General features: G+C 37.7%; 1 protein-coding gene across 1 annotated transcript in view; it reads right to left on the bottom strand.

The window, feature by feature from the left end:
• plxna3 (plexin A3) overlaps window positions 1-21,383 on the bottom strand; it is a 153,390-nt gene that overhangs the window by 27,486 nt on the left and 104,521 nt on the right. Inside the window, exons 10-11 of the mRNA XM_079638597.1 lie at window positions 13,772-13,972; window positions 2,971-3,067 (exon numbers count right to left, since the gene is read on the bottom strand). Coding sequence (XP_079494723.1) covers window positions 2,971-3,067; window positions 13,772-13,972 — 298 coding nt within the window. The remainder of the gene's footprint in view (window positions 1-2,970; window positions 3,068-13,771; window positions 13,973-21,383) is intronic.

The raw sequence follows: 21,383 nt of genomic DNA, 5'->3' as shown, positions 1-21,383 counted from the left end.
GTGCCAATCGATAATTGAACTGTAAGGGGAAGGTAGCCGAGGCAAAACCCACGCCTGCTTTCACTGTGCCGTGATTCATGTGCTGCCCACCCACACTAATAACTCTGACCAGAAGCCTCGAGGAAGCAGAAAACCAAGGTGCTCCACTGTAGTGGGTGTAGAGGTTCAAGTCTATACACAGCGGCTCTTTTCCAAACGCTAGTGAGCTCACTCGCTGGTTACGGTCTACACTGGCAGCATCGGGGAATCTCATATGTTAGTGATTTGAAATGATGTTTACCAAGGTGGCAACTTGGTTAATAGTCACTCATAAAAAAAAGAAAAAAAGAGCCACTAAACACACTCAGTTTATTTCAAACAGAGCCTGGTGTTAGCATGTTGCTAAGCTAGCAAGAATACTTTAATAAACACAAAAATAGAGCATTGTTGATTAAATGCTTTTAACTAGTAAATAAAATACTTATATTGAAGTAAATAATATAATACATAAATACCAAAATAAAATTAAAAAAAGCTTATACAGCAGCATAGTTTTAGTATTTTATACTATTATTATATTTATTTTAATATATTTGACATACATGACCTATATTTTGAAATGTCCATATATATAATATAATATGTAAAATTTTAAATATAAAATCAAAATATAAAATATAAATATAATATATAAACTGAAAGCTGTGTGGACATTATATTATATTATATTACTTAGGGCTGTCAAGAGATTAAAAATTGTAACCAATTAATTACATGGCCAAGAAATTACCCCCAAAAGATGATTTAAAGTAAACATTATAAAGTCTTTTTAAAATATTTTATTTGATTGAACATAGAATTTATTAAACAAACTTTTAGGCTAAAACGGTCATGTTTTTTTCAGAAGCTGCATCTGAATTGGTATTTAGATATATTTACAGAGCAAAACTGTCCAGTTATACCAACATTCTTCAAAATATCTTGTTTTATATTCCAAAAAAAAAAAAAAAAAAGTCGACATGAGGGTGAGTTAATGTAAATAAACAGTATTTTAATTTTTGGCCAAACTATCTCCAAAATATGTTTTTTGTTTGTTTTGTTTTTTACTCAAACTTGTTAGATACTCAAACTAAGAAACTAAACCTAGGTGGCGGTAAATGTCTAAATTAGTACGTTTTTGAATCATTCATTTATTCGATTTGTTCAAACAGCTGATTCATTCTAGCCTAGAAATCTAGACGCCCCTAGCGGCAGCAAAATGTATTTTGCAGCCAGGGCCAGTCTAGCAACTCTCAATACACATTCTAGCAGCAAAAACCCAGATTGGGTCAGGCCAATCACGTCGTGTATAGAGCATGCGGGGCGGGCTTAACATATGACGACAGAGTTGCGACGGCTGGCATAGGCACTTGTAAACAAAGAATGGCGGCAGCAGCTGTCGAACAGCAGTCTTTCGAATCGGCTTTGGCCGCGACTCTGGAGGACTTGGAGTTAAGTTTCTCTTTAAGAAAAGAGCAAAAAACGGCACTTAAATAATTTTTAAAAAAGGAAGATGTGTTCGGAGTTTTGCCGACTGGATACGGAAAAAGTTTAATATACCAATTAGCTCCGCTGGTGGGAAAACGTCACCTTCTTCGTTGCTCTGATTGGTTGTAGCGCTATCCTATTGCGTGCAGAGGGATTTTGAGAGACAGCCGTTTATCCCGCCTCTCGGAGTAAGCCTAGTCTATGGAGAGTGTCCAGACTAAACATCTTGATGTAAGTCTGGCTGGCCAGGCTAGATTCATTCAGGAATGAAGTAAATGCCTCTCTTTATGAATTGGCCATCGAATCATTGGTTCACCCGACTGATTCGTTAAAAAAGTGAATTCATTTAGAAACATCAGCAATCAGCTGTATGAAATTTACATTCGGGTGCGTTTTTTTTTACACAACTAATTCAATAAATGAACGTGTTAAAAAGAAAGCCCTAATTATATTACACATACATTTTATTATATATATATTTTTTTCTTTTCTTTTTTCTAGACTTTGTCTGCCATCTTAGATATACAATTTTCAAAAAGCTTGTTACAAGGCATTCTGGGATTTTCTAGCATTTAAAGAATACACGTGAAGCTGCCTTGGATTTTGGGCAGAATGAGGCATCTTTAAAGGCGGCTCTGGGAAGGTGGATGTAGAGCAAATTGTCCATCTGAGCTAAGAATGACAGACCACTGAAAACATGATCACAGATTAATAAACTCACAACACCAATAATTTACCAGAGAGATTGCATATCTGCAGATACACGGATGAGCTGTGACTTTCTGTTCCTTCCTCGGCTCTATTCCTTTGAAAGCACAGAGACGCTCTGTAATAGCAAACCTGATGAAGTTCTCCTCAAGAGATATATCGACTCCTGGAGGTCTTTCGATTTGTATTTCTCAAAGTGCTACAAGTAAATGCAAAGTGACAGCGGTGTGGACAGGTTAAAAGCTGACAGACGTGGCTTCTATACCATCCTCTGCAGTAATGTGCTGTTATATAAGGCTGAAGCAGGCAGGCGCCCCTTTATTAATAAAATATGCCGCGGCGACTGAAAGAATACCTGACAGACTAAGTGTGTTTGAACAGACTGTGAAATCCAGATAAAATAAAATAAAAGATGCATTAGGTTCCACTAACATAAAAGGTAACACACCATCCTAACATCAAGAGGACACTGGGAATGCCAATAAAATATGAATGTAGAGAGGATGGCTTCAATACTACTTCTCTTTAGCTTCAGAAATGCCACTAGGGGGCTTAAAGGGATGGTCTGGAGTAAAATCAACCTAGGGTCGATTTACCACTAGTAACCACAACCACTAGTTTCTAGTGATCCTGAAGACATTGATTAGCTAGTTCAGGTGTGTTTGATCAGTGTTGGAGCTAAACTGTGCAGGACAGTGGCCCTCCAGGACCGAGTTTAAGAAACCCTGCTTTAAGGTGAAGTGTGTGATTTCTTACCTCGCATGGAGGACGGCTTGTCGATGGGAAAGTCACCATCCCACACGATGGAGAAATCCACAGGCAGGTCTCCCATCTCATTCCCTTCATACCAGTACTGCGAGACAAAAGCAACAGAAACAACATCTATATGAGAGAAAGGTTTATACTCTGCCACTGCCACTGATAACATCTTTCTTGACGTAAGAAAAACAATCATTTGCAAACTTAACAGAACTACTGGAAACAATCTGCCCAAATCACCGCTGACATTACTTGATGTTCTCAAGAGACAATTACAGACGAGGATGATGTTATCGTGTCCCTTTCTCCACCGGCCCTGCTCACAATCAATCCTGATAACATCTTTCCTGACCCAATGGAAATTAGCTTAAATCCAGATCTATAATTTGCTGCACACTTCACGTGGAAAAGCACGTCCAATCACGACTGACATCTTCTGAACATCACATTGACAACGAGCATGACAACGCAATCACAAGTTTCACTCTCTTCACAAGCGCTTCTTTCATTGTTTATGAGGCCATACAAAAAACAAAAAAAAACATATATATATATATATATATATATATATATATATATATATATATATATATATATATGTCTATCTAAATATCTAATCTATATATTATTTTTTTTTTAAACTATCAGTGTGTGTATATTATACACACACTGATAGTTTAAAAAAATAATAATAATGTACACACACACACACAAACACACACACACACACACACACACACACACACACACACACACACACACACACACACACACACACACACACACACACACACACACACACACACACACACACACACACACACACACACACACACACACACACACACACACACACACACACACACACACACACACACACACACACACACACACACACACACACACACACACACACACACACACACACACACACACACACACACAAATTAATAAATTGAACACCCACATACAAATATGCTGTTAAAATAACTTTTTCTGTTTGTGGTGCAGAACAAATGCTCATTAAGTTGTGATATGGCGGATCTCGGGCATGCGGCTGCAGCTTGTCATGTGGAGCAGAAAGCAGGTGACGATGGTTTTTACTGTCCGGGATTTAATTAGCAACACTGAGAGCACTTATCCAACGCAACCCTGAGAGAATATCGCTGATCAGGCTCATCGATCGGCGGCTGCTTGCTTAAGAGCCTTCGAGATAGCATGGGGAGTCCAAGAGAACACGAGTAAACTTACCAGAGCGAAGCTCCAGATTCAGCATTACAAACCACCACAATGGCACAATTCACTATATAGTTCAGCACATGGTATATTTCAGTGCAAAAACCAACACATTTGTATCTGAACTGTCTTATGCAAACTGAGCCAAGGGTTTTATGAATGATTTACGCAGAAATGCATTTCATTAATGCATCCAAATTAGTTTATTATTAAGGATGAATACACCAGCATCTTATTCACTTAATATGCAAGATATGGATTTATGTTGAACAATTGCGGACGCTCTTACCCGATTTTCATGATTATTTTGCAAACCGCGCACTAAAATAACACAGCAAACGTGCAAATAAACAACGCTATTCATTCTTACTGAATTCCCCCTCAGCAGTGAAAACTGCACTGAATTTATTTCCATTTATGGCCAAACCAAAATCTATTTTGGAAAAAAAGGCGAAAGAACACCCTGCCTCGATGAAACCTCATGCCTCGGCCGGTCATTAAGTCCGATTGAAACGTCAGCTGTTGCATCAGCGTTCATTCAGCCGTACAGCCCAGATAAATCACAACAGAGAAAACAAGCAGTGCCACATCGTTCCCCAGCAGTCTGAGAGGCCCCGAGGAGTGGAAAATGGCCCTCAGTGGTGTGTGCGGTAAAGCCCGAATCTTTCTGCAGCTGTTCTGGGGGAAAATATCTGGGAGGAACTCAAGCGAGATCTGCAGTAGGAAAGGTGGTGAAAAGCTGAACTAAACCTCACTCAACCTGTTGACGCCAGGCACCCAGCAGTCATGCATCTCTATGAGACACAGCTGCTGGGGTCCCGGGCATCTTAATTGGGGTCAATTACAGGCGACCAGCAAACTGGCATACAGGTCGCAGAGGTCATGACTTCCACATCATTAACCCATCTTGAAATTTGTTGAGCTATTATGCAGTCAAGCTATAAGGAAAAAGGCCTGATTTACTAATGCCTTTTATAAAAGCATATGAATGGTAGAGATATCAAACTGTGTCTTTCCATAGAACATGTCAGTAAAATTACAATTAATTGCTAGTTAATTTCGTCCAATAGGACTTTTTCATGAAACAAAAGCAGAACGGACGTGTAAATCCTTACATAAATTGGCAAATTGAACGACTATTTACACAATAATGGTTTAATGAACAATGCATGAAGGAGGCCTAATCCTAATGAGACACTTTTTAAATAAAAGCATCTATTAAAACAAAACAAAAGAGTATTTCTGTATTATAATCGAAATAATATAAAATGCATGTGTGTGTATGTACTATGTATATTTACATATATATTTAGTTTCTATATTATACATTATTAAAGAAGTGTGTCTGCGAGAAGACTATTTCTATAGTAATATATAATATTAATAAAAAATAAAGTGTGTTTATATATATATATTTTTTTATTTATTTGCAACAATATTTATATATAATATTTGAAATAAATAGTATAAATCTCTCTCTCTCCCTATATATATATATATATATATTCAGAAAAGGTTATATATATATATATATATATATATACATACATATATATAATATACACTTTTTTTCTTCTTTTTTTACATTTTGAGCAATACTGTGATATATTTTCTTGCCTATTGCCTCTCCTCTGGTGAAAGATTTGAGCTTTGAGGAGATTAGCCTCCGTGTGTAAATGGGTGGAAGCCTTTGTGTTTGCCCATACAATACCGCTTATCTCTGCCAGAAGTGAATTGATTTTCCTCCGGCTTGTCTTCCCACTGTATCGCAGTGTGTTATGTGTAGACAGCCTGGCCTGGTTCTGTCAGAGGCCTCACTGGAAATGACTGGCAAACGACAGCAAGGTAATATTACCTCTAAAACCATCCTCGATTCATCAGCAGCCGCGAATGTGCAAAACACAACCCAGGACGGGTGCCATCACAGGAATAAAGGCCTTTTCCACCTTTTTGATTTAGCTTTGTTCACATCCTTGGGGTACATTTCAATCCCGTTTGCATGTTTAATCAAAGGCTATAATATCTGCTGGCGGCACGTGGGTTTTTAAGAGACCACTTTTAAAAATTGGTGTGCTCAATAATCCACTTATTGGAGCTAAGTTAATACGGTGCTACCGTTTATGGCAGCAGCTATGATGAATAACTGGAGATATTGACTCAGGGGGGGGAAAAATGCTGCTTCTCGAAAATGCAGCCTTCCCTTGAAATTAAGTGATTGCAATTAATTCAAGTGGAACTCGGTGGAACTAAGTATTTAGTCTTTAATAGGATTTTATTGTTAAAAGATGTTTTCATATACCTCATCTCTCTGGATACACTCGGCTCCAGTTGACCTGTCAATGGCGCCGTCTTCAAGTGACAGAATGAAAATCAATATAACTTAATGATGGAGGACCTGTACATTTAATTAAGTTACAAATTGGGCCAGACTCAGCAAAAAAAGACACAACGGCATTAATGGTACGAGCAAAATGAGCCTGCTGTGTGCGAGGCATTACTTTACGGTAACTTAATTACTGAATCATAGCTATCCCATTACTAACGACAGTCCAGTAATAACAGCATATAATTCACTTCACCGAATGTTGCGTCATGGACTAATTCCTAGGTTGGGAGAGGGGAATTCTGGGTTATGATAAAAGATACAGCCACTGTCAGTCCAACTATGATGTGATTTGGTTTGGTCGAGAGCCACTGGAAATAAATAATGGCACAAGTGGTTCTCCTAAAGCTAGGAGGATAAGGAAAGGCGGCCACATGGATGCGCAAGCAACGCGTGTCACCATAAATGAGGCGGATGCGCTGACCTAAGGCAAACCAGAGCATTTTTCTGGTGTGTCACTCTTGGAGGGATTTCTTCATTTGGAGGTTCTAGCGCAGCTGAGCCTCTTAATACATGATAAGCTCAGGGCGCAGTTAATGTGATACATTACAGCTGGGACATATACAGTAGATTGATCACCGCATTAGTTGATACATTTATTTTAATAGTGCCCACCTGCTTCCACACGGCAACCTAATAGCATTTCGAGTTTACAGAGAATGGCGCAAGAAGCAGAGGACACCCATGATTGCACTAAAGCGAGTAACTGAAATGACCCAAGAAACTTTTTTTTGGCCAGGCGAAAACTGCTCGTATGCAACCCAGGTGATCGTTAAAACACATTTCTCTCGGGTAGTACGGTATAAAACGGCTAATGGCTGATTGAGCACTTGATGAGAATAATAGAATAATGAGGGTGAGGTGGTTCAAAATGCCTGACAAAAATAACATGTAAGTGTTTTTATTCAAAAAGCTTCCGCTACCCTGCATCGAGGATAATGGGGTTCTTTGTAAGGGCCCTCTCCATCAAGAGCCTGGTTCAGAACTTGGGCATTGTGTAAAAAAGGCCTTTGGCGGTACGTTTCCCCGGTAACACGGCCGGTGCCTGTCGCTAAGGGGTCAGCGGCGCTTGGCAACACTTACGCTCATGGACTCATTTGGAGTATTTTGCACACCTCTCCCTTCTTGGAAAAAATGTGAATTTCTTTGGATTTCGCTTCAGCCAAGCAAAAAGCACACTAAGTACAGACTTTTTTTTTCATGACTAAAATTAAAAAGCACACAAAGCAGGTGGTTATTATGTTCTGACGGGGACTAGCATATTTATCTTTTGTTTGACAGATGATGTACTGTACGAGCAGATGTACCAAACCTATGTTCAAGCTATAGCTGTGCATTTCTGATTCTTGAGTGCCACGGTACAGAGATGTGGTATAATATAGTCATATATGAGAGACTGTGGTTTTACACAACTGAAAAGGTAGTTCCAGAATATTTTTCCAGAGAGTACATTTTGTCCCTTTCATAACTGATAATGAGATCTTTTGAAATACAAATGGACCAGTACCATCCCCCTGAGGCACACCTTATTGGAATACCATCGTTGCTTTGCTTTCAGATGATTTGGCTGTTTAGTTGATATCATTAATACTAGTGAGTACTAAGTAGTCAGATAGCTTTGTCCAATCAACTTTCAGTACACTATTATTCCACGTTAAATGTCTGTACACAATCACATTGGTTGACTAGCTCATGAATTGGACCTTTCGGTCACCAGCCCTGAATTTTTATTACTATCCCATACACACCATGACTACACAATCATTGATTCATTTATTAGCTAGTACAATTAGCATATTGTTCATTATTACAACCAGCTTTCTCACTACTTAACTTGTTGAGTACAGTCAAATCCATTGTAATGTATGTGATGTGGCAGCTCCACAATAGCAGCATTGTGAGATGCTGAAAAAAAGCAGCTGTCTGAATCCTAGGGTGAGGCAGGAACGGGAAACAGGCGAGAAATTAGGGAGAATGCAGGACCGGTTAACTTGATTTTTGTCAAAAATAATGACCCCTCCAATTCCAGTGCGAGTGAGAGACGTGCCCTAAGGGAGACCACTTACATCAAGATAAGAGCAGATTAACTAACTGTAATACAACACCAGTAGCCTCTGTCTTCAACACTGTGAGGTCTTTTCAACATCAATAAAAAACTGCTATGATTCTCACAGGTGTGGAAGCTAACGTCAATAACTGCTAATATTCCACACTAGCATGCTACAAACAAAAAGTAGCTATAAAAAGTGACTATTGTATTCAGAATAAAGAATTGGGTACTAAATATAAAAAAATAGTAAATTGTAGTTGAAAATATAAGACCCAAAAAGTAATAAATTCACACCTATGATATTTGTAAATAAAAACCAAAAAGGAATGAAAGACCTGAAATACTATTCAAAAAAAATGATAGCAGAGAAAACATGATTGAGCACAAATATGAGGTTGAATTGACGTTAAACTGTACGAGTAAGAGAACATAACAGACGGAATGACCTCTAAAACCTCATCCTTTTACCATTTACTTCACCTATCAGTAAACGAATAGAGCTATACGAATACCTTTCTAGAGTAGAGTTGGAAAAAAACCCAGCTGACTGTTTGATACACGTTCTCAGGTGATGTGTAAACAGAAGATGAAACTGATTGATTCAGCGTCTCCTATCTGAAGGCACTCACAATTTCATTAGCATGGACCCCACGGTCTCAAAGTCACCCGCCGCCGGCTCCCAGAAGACTAAGCTGTGCCATTCGCCTTGACGGCCACATTGATTGATTTTCGCTGTCTCGTGTGAAAGCATGAGAGAGAGGACACGTGCTGAGGAAGGGAGTGGCGGGCGGACGATGACACTCTCCTGGGAGCCAGTGTAATTTGTATCAGGTCTTCGCTGATGTTCGATTGCTATTCAGGGAAGATGCATGTCATGAGAGAGATGATGTGCTTTTTCTTTACTGTGTCACTGGTAATCACACTATCAATTAATCTGTGCATGCCCAGACCAACACAGATAGCACAATGAGGTGAGAGACAAAGAGACTGAGAGATAAGAAACACAAGGGGGGAAGGGAGCCGACGAGGAGAAACGGTGAGAATGTGAGGATTTTGTTTCTCATCACAGCGAGGTAGAGACAAAGAACTCACAGAAACACAATGCAAATGCTTCTAGTTATGCCATTCATAACGCAACACAAGTACGCAAGACATTTTCAGTGTTGCTGAAAAACTTATACAATCAGTTTTCCCTTTCAGATCAACTACTTTCATGAAGGAGCCACAGATCGTAGAATGGAAGCTTGAACAACTCACAAATTCAAACTTTCCCACAGTATAATCATGCAGGCCAATGCAGTCCGCAGAACAATATATTATATTACAAAGTTATATTATAACTAAACATGCTCTTTGCAAACTATGTTGAGGAGACAAATATTATACAAACAAAACAATATCAGTTTGAATAAAAAAATAAAATTAAAAAAATTCAAGCTTAGCATGACTGTCAGAACAGCCACAGCAAGTTGACAGTGGGAAAAAGTAGCACAAAACAAACGTATTGCGTAGTATAACATGTAATTTAATGTTTTTAGAGATAACTAAAACTAAAAGAGGGAACTAAGAGTAACAATTTTTACGGCGTGCATTGCAATAACATAGTTCTAGTCCTAGTTCGATGCTTCCAAATTAAATTACAGGACTTTTATGGACATTAAGCACTAATTTTATATTTTTTCACACATTCTTTATTGCTTAAAAAAAAAAAATACATTTTAAATAAAAAATTATTAAATAAAATTAAAAAGTGAAATCAAATAAAACATCTGAACCATTAACTCAACCCATGAATTTGAAATTCATAAAATCAGTTATTTTTTAATTTCAAATTTCTAAAATATAAAAATAAAGCAACAAAATAAATATAAGTTCTTCATTTTAAATATTTAATAAGAAAAACAAATACAATTAAAGAACATTTTAAAGAAATAAAAAATAAATAAAAAAATGTCTGACCTATAAACTTGTTTGTGGTAAAAATGTACTTGGCTCAAAATAAACACTGGCCAAATAAGAGTAAACATTAGCACTGGTGAGTAAATAAATAGGGACAGGAAAAGTATTAGTTTGCAGCACGAAACTTTAAGAAAATGATAAAGGAAAAAAGATTATTCCAGTACTTTAAAGAACTTGTACAAACACTGTATATACGATAATGTCCTACCATGCACCATAAATGCTCTTCCAGTAAAAAACGTTTTTCATGTAAAAAAAGAGAAGTAATTTAGTAATTTAATTTATAAATCTATTTGAGTCACGCGTGCAACAGTTTTACAGTCAGTGTGTACAGGCAAATTACCGCATCGCGCTTAGTTATGACACAGGATGTTAGTGGGTTTCGCAAGACTTTATAAATAAAAGATCTGCACAGAAAATCCCCATGTCAATATTCATCTGCAATAAGTAAATAAAAAACCTGTTGCCCTCCATATAGTCAATATGCACCGGCATCATCATTGACAGGCGGCCGGAGAACTCACTTTGCATCTAAATGCCTTCGGGTCCGAGGCTGTTTAGACTGCACAAGTCGCTACGCTTCAATTCCAATTTAAATGCATAGCGCTGTCGGAGACAGCAGCGCGGGTCACAGTCAGGGAGACTGATGAACAGGAGGAGATGAGTCCAAACAGATGGAAGGACAACAGTTGCACCGGGGTCCTGCGAGGAGACCTTCCGACCGAGCTCGTGTCATTCCTGGAAAGAACGACAATCAATCCAGTACCGGCCGCGCGCTACAGACGTGATCCTCATTATTAAATTGCAACGGGACATCAATTGTCTTGTCGCAGAGTTGGGGCTAGTGGATTGACCTTTGACCCCGTCAGGGTACAGAGGTCAAAGGGCACACGCTCTACCTCCAGCATGGCAAATCGGGTTCACCGCATTCCTTTTCAGCGTGTCACACTGTCGTGCCAAATGATGAGGCACGTCCAGCGCCTAGCTAATTATCTTACAAGATTCCCTGAGGTTACTGTGACAACCAGATGGGTCACAGACGGCCTGTACCGCCTGCATATGAGAGCGAAAGGGAGAGAGAGAGAGAGAGAGAGAGAGAGAGAGAGAGAGAGAGAGAGAGAGAGAGAGAGAGAGAGAGAGAGAGAGAGAGAGAGAGAGAGAGAGAGAGAGAGAGACATTCTCAATGTCAACATCTTGACATGCTCCATTTTTCACTGGGATTGAGAAAACAACAGTTCCAGCGTTATAAATTGATGCCTTTGCCGATTTACCCGGATAAAGATTCGTATTTTTTATGATCAGTGATTCAGTGAGAAGTCACCTTGGCTTTCTCAGAACAAATTCATCACCACCTCTTTGCCCTACAAGCGACGACTTGAAGCTCATGCTAATTTTTTAAATGGAAAAATAATGTCACAAAGCCAAATATAATGAGAGAAAACAATGCATCTGTTCACATGACAATTATTCAAATGCCATCTGGGGTGAGGCTACGCTTGGAAAAATATGCTGATTAATAAATGACATTGTTGCCATTTAGGATACATTGAAAGGAATAGTTCACTCAAAAAAAAACAATTCTGTCATTATTTCTCACACTCATGTCATTCCAAACCCGTACGATGTTAATAATTCTGCTTACCACAGAAAGCAAACAATCACATAGATATTTCCCATTCAACGGCTGTTCATAGGAATTCTAAGCTCCAAAAAATACTATAAAGCACCATTAAAATAAGTCCATATGACTGCAAGTTTTCTGAAGCTTTGAGTGATAAACAGATGCTAATTTAATTATATGTTTATTGATAAACAAATATGGCGCAGGTTTGGATTAACTAGCTATTTTGCATATATATATAATATATATATATATATATATATAACATTACTATCCCACGTGTTCAAGAGAACTAAATAGTTTAGTTCTGGCATGCAAAATGGAAAAAAGTTAATATGCTAATGATTTTTTTAAAGCAAATTTTTGGATATTGCATTTACATTTTAAGGATACCATCCTGAATTTATGTAATATGCCAAAATTCACATAAAATACACTAGTGTTCAAAAGTTTGGGGGGTTGATAAGTCTTTTGAAATATTTTTCAAATAAGTCTCTTTCAACCTTAAGGCTGAAGGTTTTTTTTTTTTTTTTTTTTAATTCAGCAATATTATGAAATATTATTTCAATTTAAAAGATCTGTTTTATATTTGAATATATTTTAAAATGTAATTTATTCCTGTGACGCAAAGCTGAATTTTCAGCATCATTACTTCAATCTTCAGTGTCACGTGATCCTTCAGAAATCATTCTAATATGCTCATTTGCTGCTCAAAAAACATTTCTTATCATTATCAATGTTGAAAGCACTTTGTGAAGGAGAGGTCTTGAAGTTGTCTTCCATCACTGTTTTTATTGTGTTCGTTCTTTTCTTATGTATTTTATCATATTTACGTGGGGTTTGCTGGTTTATATTTCCTGTTTTGCCTTCCTGAGTAGGCTTGTCCTTAAAGAAAAATCGAGGGGAGCGCTCATTCTAGATCATTTATGGAATGTGTATATAAGATGGCTGTCACTAGTAGCAAGGGACTAGTGGACGGATTGTGTTTTAGTGTTAAATAAGCCATGGTTCTTTTTTTCAGGATTCTTTGATCAATAGTAACTTCAAAAGAACAGCATTTATTTTAAATAGTAATAATTTGTAACAATGAAAATATCTTTACTGTCACTTTTAATCAATTTAATGCATCCTTGCTGAATAAAAGTATTACATTCTTTAAAAAAGAAAAAGAAAAATGTAAAAACCATAACATATTTGAACTGGTGTGTACGTGGATGGAAACCTGGATATTAACAGTCATTGGCTCTCGAGTCTCTAATATCCAAATATAAAATCCAAATAATAATACAAAAAATATATCTAATAATATCCATATTATGACATCACATTGATATTTATAATGCTTGACATCAAGGTGAATAAGTAATGACAAAAAAAATTTTTATGTGAACTATTCCTTTAAGAAATTCTGCTGTTGCTAAAAAATATCAACTTGAACCCTCAGATTTAGCCATTGCTATGAAGAATTTTTTCCTGCATTAATAGCCAGTATTCATCATGTGTTGCTAAACTGAAGTGCAGTTCACATGTGAAAGAGTCGTTGTCTTACCGAAGTGTTCTGGCACTGGATGCAGGAGCTGTTGAAACGGACCGCGGGAATGCGCTGGACTTTGCCCTGGATGTTAAAGACGCACTCATAGTTCTTTTGTCCAGACTGCGGCTGGGGCAAGTTTCGAGCTCGCAACGTGATTGGCCGAACGATCCCCGCCGGTACCAGGATGTCGCTGCTGGGCAGAATTTGTGGGCAGCCCTGAAAAAGACAACAAAAAAACACAATACGTTATAATTCAGGCTCAGAGTAAAGCACAAATAATCCTGACTCATAAATATCACAACCCATTCGACTTTCACTGACACTGATTCCAGTTTATTGAGCTTAAGAACAATAAAGAACGCCTATTCGACTGAAACTTTGCCTACAGTCGCGCACAAACACACCAGAGATGCTAGGAAAGGAAATTGAGGCCATTAGGGCGGGAAGAACTTAAAATCCAGCAATCTGAGGCTAAAAACCCTATTACACAGCAGTTGCATCCGTCTCCAGTTTTACGAAGCACGGTTCTCTCGGCAGATCACACTGATGAAGCGGTAAATGAATATCTTCCTTAGTCCTGCGTGTCAAGTCGTGCTAGAAGAGTCATTACGGCCTACTCCACTCCGTAACCGATTGCAGCATTTGTCAAAGAAACTATTTGACGTGACTTCTGATGGCGCTGATGGAAAACGACACGTCCTGAGATATATTAGCAGCTCAGAAACAACCGCACACGCAAAGCACAATCGGAAGAGGGGAAACAAGGCTTCTGTTTACACAAGCCACATTAAGTGATTGATGATTATCACTTATTGACGAGTGCACAGAGGTGTTGGTTGCAAAACAGCTCTTCTCTACCCCAGTTGTGCATCCTAGGATATTCGGGACGATCTGTAATCTATTTAACACCGAACAATAATCAGGGTGGCAGTAAAAGCAATTTGCAGGCAGAGCAGCCATAAATCAGAGCGGCTAGCCGGCCAGCGCAGCGTCTGCCCGCGCCAAAAAGCAGCACGCTTAACAATGATGCAACTCTTTACCCTGGACCTCCATCAATCTGCACAGGTTTGCATATCAGTGTGACAATAAATGTCATTTTCATATTAGGTGTTTGTAAAGAAGGATTTACTCCCTGTGGAGGCACGAGGGGCGCACAGGTGGCGACTGCAGGGAGAGAAGGATAGCGTGCCTTCACGCTGCAAAATGAGCTCGATGAATCACCTGTAGTTCTGCGGAAGATGACAACGCTGAGCTAATGATAAATTACTCCAGACGACTGGCCCGTAAACAAATACACAGTCCACGGGCATCAGAAAGCGACTCTGATGATAGGAAACTCTCGGGTTGGGTGTGTTTAATGAGAAAACACACAGCTCAGTCACTGAAAATGGTTTCAGCTGTCGCGATTCTCTGCTAAAAATGTTATATGTGTGATACGTGGCTCAGAACCACATCAAATCTTATGCGGACAGTCCCCACTTCGTAGTGTGTCTACTTCCCGGATATTTAGCATGAAAAAAGCAGTCTGTCAAATCTGAATCTGCAGAATTTATTCATTCATACATGACAAATATCCAGATTAATAATTCATAATAATAATAATTAGTTCTAGGTACTTTTCTAGGTACTCAAAGCGCTTTACATGTGGAAGGGGGAATCTCCTCAACCACCACCAATGAGATTACCTAAATTCTGCCAAGATTGTGAAGTATTCATCAGATAGAAATTTCCAGACACTTGTATAGTTATGAAACTTACTTTGAACAGTCAAGAAGTAAGTTTCTCATCAAATGCAGTACATTCTGTAACAATACAAATTCAGCTAAGGACACTTCAAGCATCAAATAATACCTTGGATACTCACTGAAAGCAAAAAAATACCCCAAATCTTATCATATTTAATGTCGCATCAATAAACGGCGTTTGCAACATTTAGAATTTAATTCAGAATGACTGAATTATAACTGAATTTGAATTGAGGTAGAAAACATGATGCATAATTTAAATTAGAATTTTAAAGGGATAGTTCACCCAAAAATGAAAATTAGACCATGTTTTACTCGCCCTCAAGCCATCCTAGGTGTATATGACATTCTTCTTTCAGACGAAATACAATCGGAGTTTAAAAATATCCTGGCTAATCCAAGCTTCATAATGGCAGTGAATGGCTGGAGAAAATTTGAAGCCCATAAAAGTGCATCCATCCATTATAAAAAATACTCCACACTGCTCTGGGGGGTTAATAAAGGCCTTCTGAAGCGAAGCCATTGGTTTTTGTAAGAAAAATACCCATATTTTTACCCATATACCCACCGTAGGATGTAGGAATATCGTAAGCTCTCTCGCGGTTTAAACAAATAGGGATGTGCAACAAACTGAAGCTCCTCTTCTATTATATTGAAATCCTCCGACATTTCTCTTCAAAATGGCTAACTCGCGAGTCGCGACCGGTGTTTTGTTTTGTTCTTTTCTCTATTACGTTGAGCGTCGGGTCAGGGGGTTAGTCTTCCACCGTAAATCGATGCGTAATTCGTCTGTCGGAAGCTAGTGATTATAGTTTATAAAATTTGAAATATGGGTATTTTCCTTTACAGACGCATGGCTTTACTTCAGAAGGCCTTTATTAACCCCCCGAGCCATGTGGAATACTTTTATTATGGATGGATGCACTTTTTTTAGGCTTCAAATTGTCTCCAGGCATTCACTCCCAATATAAAGCTTGGAGGAGGCAGGACATTTTTTAATATGACTTCGATTGTATTCGTCTAAAAGAAGAATGTCATATATATATATACCAAGAATGGCTTCAGGGTGAGTATGGGTTCATTTTCATTTTTGGGTGAACTATCACTTTAATGCAAGGAAGAATTTTAAAATTTTAATTCAAATAAATTCACATAATTGACAGACAGACAGACAGACATAGAAACAGAGACAGACAGACAAAGAGACAGACACAAAGAGACAGATAGAAGAAATCACCTTTTCACAAATCAACTCCTGAGCTGCTGCTGCTCACTAGAGTGGATTTCACTGCAGTCTCTTTAAAAGTCCTGAAGAACCCCACAAGAGGCTGCTTCAGGGTGATGAAAACGAGGGGGACAAAGTACAGCTCATGGAGGAGCGCTAACAGATTGCAGTCATAGATATTTAGCACAGGTGATTCTGCTAATGGACTATAATGGGCTTTTCATCAAGGTTTTGCCGTTTAGAATCGGGGCGCAGCTGCTCCATCATGTGTGTGCACTCAAAAGTTTTAGCACATGACATCATTAGTTTCATCCAAAAACACCATTTGCTAAATATGTTTTTAAAGCTCTCCTGATAATTCCTCCAACCATAACTAATAAACTCACGCTATAATATGAAACCAAAGCATGTTTCAAATGCAATTAATAGAGATAAAACCCCAGAATAATCAATCAATCTATCTATCTATCTATCTATCTATCTATCTATCTATCTATCTATCTATCTATCTATCTATCTATCTATCTATCTATCTATCTATCTATCTATCTATCTATCTATCTATCTATCTATCTATCTATCTATCTATCATTAGTTCTCTCAACTTATCTAAATCATCCATCCATCCATCTATAAAATAACTTTAAAAATCCTAATGGTTCGGCCAGTTGTTTTCTGCTGTGACTAAATGCCAATTATAAACCTCCCCCATTATTTCTCTTAACAAACCTGTTAACAACATCCATTGCCTGTGTATGTTCTTCTCAAATTGAAGGTAACTGCACCCTGAAGACATTTCCTGCCCCTTCCCTCTTAATGTCAGTTTGCTTGTTCTCATTAACAAGCTCCAATCACTACATAATTATGAATTAAACAAGCCAGGGATGGAGTGTTTGCTGAACGTGGCTTAAAGGTTAGAGATAAGCTGAAGAGCTTGTTAACTAAAGAGCAGGGAGGTAATGTCAGCGTTTACCAGTACATAACTCATCACGCCGGGAACACTGCATATATAATGTGTAGTTCTGATGTGAAGCCACATCAATTGAATTCTATATTAATGTGCCATGTTGCCATGGTGGCCTGTAAACAGCTTACGCTTAAGCTAATGAACTATATTACGCACAGAGAAATAGTTTATTATGATTAATACATTTCATTACTTAAAGAACATCCGTGCCTTTGCATAATGCTGTGGCTAAAACCCAGTGACACTAGGCTGTAAACATGTTAAATTATTACAGACCTTAAACAGATATCAAATTAGGGGTTGAACGACTTTTGAAGTAGACATTATGTGACTAACGTCGACTAGTCGCTGATGACGTCATTGTTTGTACAAATAAGCCTGAACCTCGAGCTGAGACTCGAACGCAGATTTTCTTGTGCACGGCTATATGGCATATGACACAGAACTCCTACATAACAGAATATTTTCATCAGTTCTTTTGACTTTGGGTCGTTCTATTTCTCACAGATTTCAGAAATAGATAAACTAGTACAGTAAAGATTAGATTTATATGAATACATTAGTATGAGAGAGCAATTGCGTGTGAATTGCACCTGGCAGCGTCTCTCTATTAAGTTTACTAACTCTTTAGTTACAAAGAAATATACGCTAGAACTTTTCAGTTTTTAAGCTATTTTATTGATAAATCACAGAACAGTGTTGACAACATTTAGTTTAGAACGGCGATTAACTTGCCTGTACAATAATCTGTTTAAAACGTGCATTCACCGATCAATTTTGAGCATCCAGATGGTATAATCAAACATATCTTGTGGGGCGTTCTCTGGATATGCATTTATTTGACATTTTACCTGTTAGAAACGTGGAAGGTAAAAGTGGACTTCAAAGATTTCTTATCCTATTGCACCCTCGATAGGCCATGATCAGCGACTTGTCGACGTCAAGCTTAAAGCCTCATGCCAGAGTATTTAAAGTTGACTAGTCTGTGCAACCCCTACATTTTATAATTAAAAACTAAACAATAAAAGTAATATATTCAAAATGATAAAACATACTATCTTCTTTCCCACAACACTGAAAACACTGGAGCTGGAGGTTTGATTCTTTTGCTGCAACATTTTTTTCTAAAAAATATCTAAATATCCTTCAAGATAAATATACAGAAAAATTGCACACATTTTTTTAAATGTTGTAAGCTAATTTTTTTAAGCTACACTGTGTAGGATTTACTCACATCTAGTGGTAAAATTTAATATTACTTTCTAGCCCCTCCCATTCTGAGGGCGTTTTAACTCCTACGGTGGCCGTATTATTTCAAATCTGCCGTCAGTCGCGAGTAATCTCCCGCTCGCATTCGTCACGGTGCCACTGAGTGTAAAAACGCGAAAGGCGAAGCTTGAATTTCCAGGTATGTCCCTCTTTGGCTAATGTATTTTCAAGATGGAGCCGCAACATGGCTTCTGCCATTCGAGCGACTCGCTCGTGTGTATTCTGAATGGCAGATTCTACACTTACGAGAATACTTGATTAGTTGGTGGAAGTCATTATACATATAATTTTGAAAGAACAAAGTGTTTTTTGCTAAGAATCAACTTAAAAAAATGACAGTGTAGCTTTAAGCACAAACATAAACGTGTGATGTGTGTGGTTAAAAAACAAACAATTAGTCTTAAGGTCTTCTCATCTTACATGATTTTTTAGACATTTTTATTGCACACATTTTTTTGCAGTGTTGCATTGAGCTAAGAGAACTTCAAAAATATTTTTGCTTTATGAATTTGCAGCTTAAAGGTCAGCAAACGTATAAAACATAAAAGCACACCTTTAAATGGGGTAAACACTTTAACAAACAGGAGGCTGTATCCATGCACTAGAAAAAACTAATATCGTCAAATAAAATCTCTTTATGTTTCTGTTTACAGTGATTTAAACAACGGATTGCCCCATTCGGCTTTCAAGTAAGGTTCAGTGCCTTTCTGTGTGACATCATAATGCCACCGCCCGTGTTTTTATGCATCTACAGTAACTGTATCCCTTCACCCGAGCAGCTGCTTGTTTTCCCCAGTAGGGCTTTTCCCTCGCACTGATTAGCACCCCATTAGGAGAGGCCTGGCAGCTTACTGCCTGTTGACAGTCTCTCCATTAACCTTATTGTGCATATCCCGCTTATCACACAGCTAAGCACTTTTCTCCGTTGAAACATAAAAAGCCGGAGCGGACGAGGGAGAGAAATTCATGCCACACATTCAGAAAAAGCACGCGCACTCTCTCTCACTCACACACACACACACACACACACACACGGAATCCAATCTTTCATTGCAGGTTTGCGAGAGGAAAAAACGAATTGTTGCTTACATATATAATTTCCCGAGCAGTCAGTTGCTCAGTCACTCACTCCGTTTTTCCATTCCTTCTACCCTGTTAATCCCATTTTCAGTCTTCATAAGCCATAATCCATGAAATATGCTCCCTTCCCTCAGTGCCGAGAAAAATAAATTCAGTCTCCGGATCACTTGGGAGCTGTTCCAATTAAACGTTACATGATATTTTTTGACCTTATTCTTCAGCTAAGGCTGATTTTTTTTAATGGCCTGTATAATCTGAGGGGCGGCGTGTGCGTTGAAGTTTCTAAAGCTCTGATTGGTTGATTGGAGCTGGATAATATCCTGAAAGTGTTTGAAAAGACATACAAATAACTACAAATTATAGTCAATATGGAAGTGTCAGTTCACTGCAGAGGCTGAACTAATCATCTCTACAGCAATGATGAAAGACACATTCAAAAATGGGATTTGGAGAAACGGCAATCAAACAATATGCTACATAAATATGATAATCAGAAAGTACCATGATATATGAATATGGTAATCAGTACCCTGGCACATACATATGTAAATCAAACAATGCTATGGTAATTTCGGTCAAGGACAAATAAGGATGCCCAAAATAAAAAAAAATACAAGTTTAAAACACTGTTCTTAGAAATATCATGTTTGTAGAAAACAATATATTTTCAAAAAGAAAATAAAACTGCTTAATATGTACAAAAATAAACAGTATTATGAATCTGTTTATAAGCAGTATTTAAATAATAATCAAAAAATATTAAAACGCCCCCAAAATATAAAAATCAACATTAATTCAGACATTGAAGTGATTTTCTTTGTATAAGAGGCATTTTATATAATTGCCTATATAATCATAAGTGCATTGACACATGCGATTTGTTAAACAATTTTTAGCATACTTAGTGAATTTAAAATTATAACTGTAATTCTGAATTTATACAAATAAACAGATAAAACCTATCGAAAATATAAATTGATTCCAGAAGGGATTTAACAAATTATAATATTGTTATATTGTTTGTGGGATATTGTAAATTATCACACACACTAACTGTATATATTTAAACGAAATATATACAGAAATCTATCTAATTCAAAACATTGTGGGATTGCGAATTCTTGAATCTTTTGACAGCCCTGGTTTCATTTCATCTGTCGCCTGAGGCTGTTTACTTGTTGCCCAGGATATTGATTTAGTATTGATATCGAGATACCAAAGACTGCTATGATACTCAAGCCAAAATCTTCGTATTGATTGAACACCATCCATAAGATACACAGAGAATAATCCTCCATTTGAAGTATAAATGGAGCACTTGCTATCTTAGAAGCTGAAAGG

Source organism: Phoxinus phoxinus, assembly GCF_949152265.1.
Source record: "Phoxinus phoxinus genome assembly, chromosome: 15".
NCBI classification, from domain to species: domain Eukaryota; kingdom Metazoa; phylum Chordata; class Actinopteri; order Cypriniformes; family Leuciscidae; genus Phoxinus; species Phoxinus phoxinus.
The sequence above is the reverse complement of the archived record's forward strand: the minus strand, read 5'-3'. Positions and strand labels throughout refer to the sequence as shown.